The 9,877-nt window shown below is 32.8% G+C and overlaps 1 protein-coding gene across 1 annotated transcript; it reads left to right on the forward strand.

Moving 5' to 3' along the window:
• The first annotated feature begins 786 nt into the window (after nucleotides 1-786).
• LOC126777538 (chymotrypsin-like elastase family member 2A) lies at nucleotides 787-9,315 on the forward strand. Its single transcript, XM_050500585.1, has 7 exons — nucleotides 787-1,217; nucleotides 4,127-4,306; nucleotides 4,689-4,908; nucleotides 6,503-6,612; nucleotides 6,968-7,135; nucleotides 8,099-8,258; nucleotides 8,465-9,315. Exons 1-7 carry the CDS (start codon nucleotides 969-971, stop codon nucleotides 8,692-8,694), a joined length of 1,317 nt encoding a protein of 438 aa, XP_050356542.1. The 5' UTR covers nucleotides 787-968; the 3' UTR covers nucleotides 8,695-9,315.
• The last annotated feature ends 562 nt before the right edge of the window (nucleotides 9,316-9,877 follow it).

Below are 9,877 nucleotides of genomic sequence, written 5' to 3' on the forward strand. Positions count from 1 at the left end.
TGATATGAAACGAGTAATTCTTGTTCTCGATGTTGCAGATATTTCTTTAAAATGGGCAAATAAAACAAAATGTTCTTAATTACGACAACCCACCATATTTTTTACCCCACTGCCTCAGACAGGATTGTTTTGCGTGTTTTACATATCTTTGTATTTAGCATGCTCTAATCTGCTAAGTAGATTTAAAAAAAAAACGATTTATAGTATATTCACATTTAACAGGTATTCGTATCTTCACAAACGTGTTTTAGAAACTAATAGATTTGCTTAAGGAACTTGAACTGAAATAAAAAATAAAAAATTTGTAACAAAAGCAAATACCCGACCGATAATTAGGTAAGCGAAAATTGAGAGTAAGATGTTAAGGTCGCGACACGTGTGTGTATTTGGTTACACGAGAGAGAAGAAAGAGATAACAAGAGAAAGAATAAAAAATATGAAGCTTATTTAGCACTTGTTTTAAGTCGAGTTTTTTTTTTTAATAATAATTTATTAAACGTAGCAATGTACTAGCTGAAAATCTACTTCACAATCATGGTATTTAATTATAGTAAATGTGCCTTATAAATACACTGGGTCGCACTTAACACATGATACGAAGTTTCATCATTTTCAGCAGAATAAATTATATGTATTACATAGTTTGACGTACCAAACAAATAATCATGAACAACAGAAGACCACAAGATAACAACAACATTTCAACATTGAAAGAAAAATGGTAATTTTAAACTTAAACTGGTTTTATATCCTAGCTGTCACCGTGATGATCTGTCAAGTAGTTCAACTCGCATCTTCTCAGATGAAACTCGTATTAAGTGATATAGTTTAAATATTAAAAGCAAAACATTAATGCAATGTGTATTACAAAGTTACAAAGTGATTAAAGATGGAAGAAATAGTTTAGAAAAACTTATGAAGTGATCAATATGTTTGGTTATTTAACATAAAGTTATTAATCGTTGATAATGAAACTTATATATAAAACATTCTTAATATTATTATCAGTAATAATCAAGGTGAACTCAATCAAATTCCATAAGAGTATAAGACCAGTGTTGCCTGTTCTGCAAGCGTCGCCCTGTCCTCATAACGGTGATATAGTATCGTCTTTCAAAACTGGATTAGAAGATGGTTATAATATAACAATAAAGAAATCACTGACTATAGCCACGGAGTTGCGAATTACATTCGATTCAGAAACTGCATTGATACCGGTACGTTTGAGGAAAAATGATTAATAAATCCATTTATATTAAGTGGACAGACTCGCAAATCAGTCTCCTGATGATAAGTCATATACATTGACGATGTTAGAAATATTAAACATCCCTTTCATCACCTATGCCTTTGGGAAGTAAAGTGTTATGTCTCTTATGTCACTGGTGGTAGAGCTTTGTGCAAGCTCGTCTGGGTAGGTACCAACCACTCATCAAATATTCTACCGCGAAACTGCAGTACTTGATATTGTTGTTTTCCGGTTTGAAGGGTGAGTGAGCCAGTGTAATTACAGGCACAAGGGACATAACATCATAGTTCCCGAGGTTGATGGCGCATTGGTGATGTAAGCGATGGTTAACATTTCTTACAATGCCAATTTCTATGGGCGTCGGTGACCACTTACCATCACGTGGCCCATATGCTCGTCCGCCTTCCTATTCTATAAAAAAAATGTCTGTAGCTATACTGGTTTACTCACCATTTTACCTGAAACAAAAATACTAAGTATTTTAAATACTAAATATATAGACATATGCCTTTGTGAGATATGATTATAATAAGTTCACATTGTTCCCCTAATATTATTAAAGGAGCAACGTAAACTGACAGGGTACCTGATATTTATAATTTTTTAACTGCCCTTAAGCTTTTATTATATAAACTATTTTACTATGCTCAGAAGATACAAAAAAAATATTATTATAATTAGAATATATTTTCATCATATCTCATTCAAATATAACGATCATTCAAATAATATATACCGAACCGAAACCGAAACAGCCTGTGAATGTCCCACTGCTGGGCTAAAGGCCTCCTCTCCTCATTTCGGGGAGAAGGTTTGGAGCTTATTCCACCACGCTGCTCCATTGCGGGTTGGTGGAATACACGTGTAGCAGAATTTCAGTGAAATTAGACACATGCAGGTTTCCTCACGATGTTTTCCTTCACCGTACAGCACGAGATGAATTATAATCACAAATTAAGCACATGAAAATTCAGTGGTGCTTGCCCGGGTTTGAACCCACGATCATCGGTTAAGATTCACGCGTTCTTACCACTGGGCCATCTCGGCATTATATATACAAATAATATATACTTTTGATATATTGTAATTTTAAAAATAAATGTCAATTATAAGTTATAAATTCCGGGCAGTGTTGATGTTATTATTTATTATTTAACTTAAACATTCTATGTAAAAAATAAAATCTTTCAGGGATTGTACACTAGATATTAGCTACGTAATTATTATGACATCTATAGGCGTTTACTGATTCATAGAAAGCAGTTAAAGAATAATTGGGAATGTTTTTTGTCATAACGTAATATAGGGATTGAAATTTATGGAAGAAAATGCTCCGATGATGAAATAACGATAACAAAATACTGATATGATAACTTGATATACATTGTTTGATTGATAATGATATTTAAAAGACATAACGAAAAAAATCACAAGATATATCTCAAGATCTGCGGGCACATATTGCTTGCTTTAAATATATTTTTAATAAAAACAATCACATAATATATTGTTGTAATGTGTCCCTATTATTTATTTAAATGAAATTTATCTATATGTCTAAAGTCAAACACCGACCTTTGAGATTAATTATAGTGTATACATGATAATCTGTCAATATTGTTTTACAATCGAACTAAAAGCATTTTATGCGTCGATTTAAATGAAACTGAAAAAATAATACATGAAATTTGCGTAGTATTTCCAACTAATCAAAATATCCTATTAATTCAAAGATCTGATATATACTTATTTATCAAAGGCATCATTCATGTTTAAACAAATACATTTATACACATACTCAAAAGGCAGACAGATGTATGGACCTATTGATAGCACTAATGATGGCTAGACATAACAAGTCATTGTCTTGTAAAACTATATATATTTCAGGTGGTAAAGAAACATCGTTCTTCTCCTACTTCTAGTAATACCTTCTCTGCTCTTGAGTAGAACATTAGAAGCCTATACCATCACGCTACTTCAATGCGCGATGGTGGATACACATAAGCAGAATTAATTCTGATACATGAATGTTCTCAAAAGTAAAAAAATAATAAAGCTTACTCCACTGCGTTGCTTTAATGTACGAAGTAGATGATTTTTATCCGACGTATAAAGGTTTCCTCACGATGTTTTCCTTCACCACCGAATAGGACATAAATTAAGCACATGAAAACTTAGGATGCTAAGTCCGCTTGGAACACTGATCTTCGGATTTACCAATAAATGAAGAACATAACAATTCATATTAGTTCTCATAAGCGTATTTAGTTAACATCATCTTTAAATCTGACACAACCTGACACAAATATGTCATGAGAGTGTCTCACGAAAGCAATTCACCCTCACTCTGAATACAAGCACGTAAAGGCAAATAATAAACCACCACACATCACCGTATGAAAATTTACATAATATTCGACCATTTGCCTTGAAGCTTAGACATTGAATTCATGTAGTTGTCTCGTTGATTTAGTAGGTAACTTATAAAGCTTTAGATCCTGAGGACCTGGGTTCCAAGCCAGGTGAATTAAATTTATTGGGAATTTCCATTCATAAAATTTTGGGGAGCAACTTGAAAGATGGAAAATGGTAGTATTTGGACTTCCAAGCCACGGTAAGCCCATGCGAATTCACTCCGGTCGTATCAGATTCTCATCTCATAGGAATTCTTAAACTCGTCAATAACTACCAAAAATAAAGGAAAATCGGTTAACAAACACTATTTAAGAAAGGGAATAGAAAGTGCGCCTGCGTTTGCGCACACATTGAAGCACTTTAATATATCTTGCACAGTTGGCTATTTTTTTATGAGAATAATCACCGGAATTGATTAGAGACCATGTGTAATAATAATATAATTTTGATTTTTTTCAGGGGACGGGTGCAATATATTCAGGCACAGAGGACAATGTTTATAATATATTCAAGCTGTTCATGATTGAAAATAATGATAAGTACACATTTAATGTAAAAGGACATCCTGCCCCATATTCGCCGCCATATTTAACTAGTCTCAAAATTAATGGAGAAGAATATTGCAAAGAAGCTAATTTGGTACATATGTGTTATAACAATGACATCTTATTTAATTTGTTAAGCATATAGTCATTTCAAAATTCTAATATATTCTCATGGAAATGCCGAGATGGTATGATAAGAACCAGTGAATCTTAACCGAGGAATGTGGGTTTAGGCACAGGCAAGGAAATACAGTGTGTATTTTCATGCTTAATTTTTGTTTATATAATGCTTGACAGTGATGGGAATCATCGCGGAGATACCTGCATGTGTCGAATGAAAGTCTACAACATGTGTATGTAGGTTTAAAACTATTACACGTACATGTGTTGGATATTATAAAAAATGACAGCAACTCTATATTTTCTCCTCATTTAAAAAAGCATGCTTTTGATTATATACTTATTACAACTTTCAGACATACTTTGAAGATCTGCCTGTTGGTGTAACGAAACGGAAAAACGTTCCCGATCGTTTTTGCGGCAAACGCAAGATCCTGCACACCGAGCTGATTGTCAATGGAGTCAATACGAAATCTGGTGACTGGCCTTGGCACGTAGCTATATACAGACAAGAGAAATCTTCACTGAGATATGTCTGCGGTGGAACACTTATATCTAAGAATTTTGTTTTAACAGGTAACCTTTTTTCTTTAAACTACCTTGTTCATTTAGTGGCTAGTCTGTTTAGAGACCATGTGTGTCAAATCACTCTCGCCAACCATTTTTTCGCGTATCCATTTAATTTATTGATTTAATATTTTTTTTTATTATTTATTTTTACTTGTAATCAACAGATTTACCGAAATGGTTGTACAGTTATTACTTATAACTAAAGTAAGGCCATATAGGAAATGAGCACCTGATGGTAAGTGAACACCACCAGCGATATACATTGACAGTACATTAAATATTAACTACCGCTGATCGCCAATGCGCCACCAACTTTGAGAACTTTTTTTTGAGAACTAATATGTTATATCCCTTGTGCCTACAGTTACACTGGCTTAATCACCCTCCAAACCGGAACACAACTATACAGTATACTGCTGTTTTGCTTTAGGATATTTGATGAGTGGGTACCTACTCAGAGTATCTTGCACAAAGCCTGACCACCAAGTGATCCCTTAATGAATATATAGATTATTCAAGATCTCCTTATATGGCCTCCATTCAATCTAAATGTTGTTTATTTGTGCTTACTCCTGTGCTTTGGTTGGAATAGCCTATAGATAAATGATTTAATAAGTAAAGAATCAAATGTCTGGAACACGACTATATTTCGACTCACGTTATTCAAAAAGGAACAGAAATAACCACTACTCACTTACATAATAACATATAAATAGGTACTATGACGTAGATCTAGCATTCACGGCCATGTGACCACGAAGATATTCTGACGTCATGGAACATATAGCTTTGCTATTGTAATTACTAAATGTTTATAAAGGAATGTGTATCATGTGCATTTCTTATATATTAATTTGATTGATTTAATATTTTTTTTTATTAAAAGAATAATAGCAAAAGCTGTTTTCGCAAGATTTTTAAGTAAAGTGCATTGTCTTCTACTAAAAATGGCAATATAAAATTGCAGAAATAAATAATTACACGCGTATCTTCGCTTAGCATCTAAAAAAAGGTTGATCAATAATATACAATAATGTTATATTTAATAATTCACAATGATACATAAGTTTAAAATAACAGATTTCACCATTGATTGAACAATTGTAAATTTGCAGATATACATATATTTCCAATGATAACTTTTTTATATTTTATTCTTGTTTCTTTCTGTCTTTACCTTACGATAAATATTGTCTTGTATACTTTTCATTTCCGTATGAGAAATTTTTTTTATAGAATCGTAAGGCGGACGAGCATATGGGCCACCTGATGGTAAGTGGTCACCAACGCCCATAGAAATTGACAATGTAAGAAATGTTAACCATCGCTTACATCACCAATGCGCCACCAACCTTGGGAACTAAGATGTTATGTCCCTTGTGCCTGTAATTACACTGGCTCACTCACCCTTCAAACCGGAACACAACAATACCAAGTACCGCTGTTTTGCGGTAGAATATCTGATGAGTGGGTGATACCTACCCAGACGAGCTTGCACAAAGCTCTACCACCAGTGTATAAAAAAAGAACTTCGTTCTCCTAAATGTTGCCACTTTATATTAAGCTTATAGTAGTCTTACTGCTTTTATTCTGATTACAGCCGCCCATTGTACGACTGTCAATGGATCACCACTTTTACCTGATGTTCTGGGTGTATTTTTAGGAAAATACCACCTATTTCAAAGCGATGCAACGACGCAGGAAATACAGGTGTGATTTTATTTTTAACAATCTTCACAGACTAAGCATAACTTGCTAAACATAATTTCTAAATACATTTTTGTCATTCTTTAAGAATCAAAAGCTTAGGAGCTTACTTAACAGCGTTGCTCCAAAGCGAATATACATGTGGCAAATTTCATCTATCCATTTGGCAGCCAATTAAGTTTTAACTTTTACAAGCACTTGTAAACAAGTATAACTTTACAAGATCAATCAAATGAAAAAATGCCCATCGGTTCTGAATATAGATTCTAATGCTAACTCACAAGAATCTCAGTAGTTGAACTTTACTATTATTAATATTATTTTTATCATTAATCACCGTTTTTATATTTGATTATAGGTGTTCCAAGTAATTGTCCACGATGAATATAGCCATAAGGATCTTAAAAATGATATATCATTATTAAAACTAAGAGCCGAAGTTGTGTTTAACAATTACGTACAGCCTGCCTGCTTATGGTTTGACGAGGCTTATGACAAACTTACCTCTTATGAAATCCTTGGAACGGTGAGTTTTGAACTATTTCATAAACTATGCTAGTGTCAGTTATTTTAGGTATATTTTTGTAATTACCAACCATATATGTACCATTTGAAAATGACAACGACGTAGAAGCAGAATTGGCCATAAATACCAATTTTGAAAATATTTAATCGTCTTCTATTACACCCTCAAAAGATTTTACTTTTTTTTCTTATAATTTTTTTATGAGGAATATAATTTTTTAGGTGTTTTTTTGTCATACGAACATGTAAAAGTATTTTAAGTATGTATATAGATAAAGAAAAAAAAAGCCGAAATGGCCTAGTGGTTAGAACGCGTGAATTTACCGATGATCGTGGGTTCAAGCCCGGGCAAGCACCACTGTATATTTATGTGCTTAATTTGTGTTTATATTAGGTCCTTACATATGAAATTGGCGTTATGTACAGGAGGAATAAAAAGTCATTTTTTTTATTTTTATAAAGTATTTTTAATTAATCAAAGTATGCACCGTTGTTATCTATGCACTTTTGCCATCTCATAAGTTCATTGATCCCTTTACTAAAAAAACCATGGGGGCGAGAATCAATAACCTCTTTGAAGGCGGTTTGGACTGCCGCATAGGAGTTGAATTTTTTTCCTTGTAAGAAGTTGTCCAAATTCCGAAAAAAATTGTAATCTGTTGGAGCAAGGTCCGGGGAGTACGGTGGATGTCGCAGACATTCCAATTGTAGCTCATCTAACTTAGTGGTTGTTTGTTGTGCAGTGTGTGTTCTTGCGTTGTCGTGAAGCAGCAGTGGCCTAGAGTGATTGACTAATCTCGGTTGTTTAGCAGCTAGTTCTTTCTTCATGGTTTGCAGTTGCAGACAATAGATGAATTAGTAACACAAATTAATCATATGAAAATTCTGTCGGACTTCTAATTCTAACTACTGGACCATTTCAATTTCTGAGTTGAAATTTACCTAGACTTTAAAACAATTTCAGGTGGCTGGGTGGGGATTCGATCGAACTGACTCCCTGTCATCGACTCTCCACGCTGCAAGGATGCCCTTGATTCCTAACTATTCTTGTATTTTAAGTAATCCAATATTTTATTCGAATGCTTTAAGAAACAATAAGAAATTCTGTGCTGGATTTGCTAATGGTACGTATAAATTAATCATTTACTACGTTTTATATTAACCTAAATTTTATTAAAAGCTGGTCGTACATTTATCTTAAAAGCAACATCAATAGGTATAAGCGTCGTTACTATTTGAAATTATATATTAATTTTTAATTTAAATGTTTATATTCCACATGCGAAATATTTCAAATCTCTATAAATGAAAATTATTTTAATAATTTCAGGAACCTCGGCTTGTAACGGTGATAGTGGTGGAGGTTTCCTGGTATTCATACCTGATGCAATTGGTGACAAAGTCGGGAACAAAGTGCCTGGTGCTTGGTACGTCAGAGGAATTGTCTCAGCGAGTTTATCAAGAGGAGATGCCGCTATATGTGATCCAAATTCATACGCCATATTTACCGACGTATCCAAGTACTTAACATGGATTAAAGATTATATTACAAGTAATTGAAAAGCAACTGTAGTTAGTTACTTTTTGAATAAAACTATTGTGGACTGTATAACTTGACTTCGACTGTGTCGTATGAGATAGAGAGAGAGAGAAAGAGAGGGGATCAAGAGATCAAGTGTAGAGGGTACCCTTGTAAAATTTTTGTTGTCCAACGCAACAAATAAACAAATTCACTTTCGCATTTATTATATTTATTTAGTATGCATATTAAAATTTACAACTAATTAAAATATTTATAGCAAATTCTTTTTCTTTAATTTTATCTTCATGATTTCTTGATCGTGAAAAATTCTTAATCATGATATGACGTAACATTTTGTTTTGATATATGGTTCAAAATGTACTGTCAACTTTGTAATGATGCTCTTTATATAGCTATAGCCAAGCTAATCAGAAACGTTCCAAGCGTCAGCTACATACATTGCTTAATGAAATAGTTGTCAGCATTCTAAAAAACCCTAATAAGCTTGGCACTAGACTAATGAAGGAGTTCCCGGCAAACTTATATAAGATATAATATATCTATACGAGGGATGAAATTCGTGTAAATCGTAAACCGATATAAACTAATGTGAGAACTTTACTCTTAATTTATATGATAATATATTATAATTAGCCAGAAATTTAAACGGATTATAGATCACTTAATTTATTTAATATCCATTATATTAATAAATAATAACATTTACGTTCAATGCATCGTTATTGTATGATGTAATTTATTTTTTTAATTTATATACATTAATGATACTATATTTTTTTCACTTTATTGTATATTTTTTGTTTTAATATATTTAAGCAAGCTTATAGAATAATAATAGGCGCCTTATTAAAAATAATTGCTTTCCTGATATTTTTATTTCATTTGATGATTTTGCTATTATTTTTATAGAGGAGCGCAAATAAAAAATAAAACCATTTTATTGTACGTTAAAATTTATAATGACGTAAGATAACAATAACAGTCAGAACATAAAAGCTGAAATTAATAAAAGGTAAAAGATGTTATAAAGTAACATTAAAAGAAGATACAAAGCAAATATTATTATTACAAATTATTATTATTGTTAGGAATGTCTTCCGACGGGGCGTGACCTAGTGGCGCGACTTGATCACGTGATGATCATAATAGTGGCGACTGGCGCTACCAAGCTCATCGGCCGGCCAGGCTGGATTTAGACAC

This window comes from Nymphalis io, chromosome 23 (genome assembly GCF_905147045.1).
Source record: "Nymphalis io chromosome 23, ilAglIoxx1.1, whole genome shotgun sequence".
NCBI classification, from domain to species: Eukaryota; Metazoa; Arthropoda; class Insecta; order Lepidoptera; family Nymphalidae; genus Nymphalis; species Nymphalis io.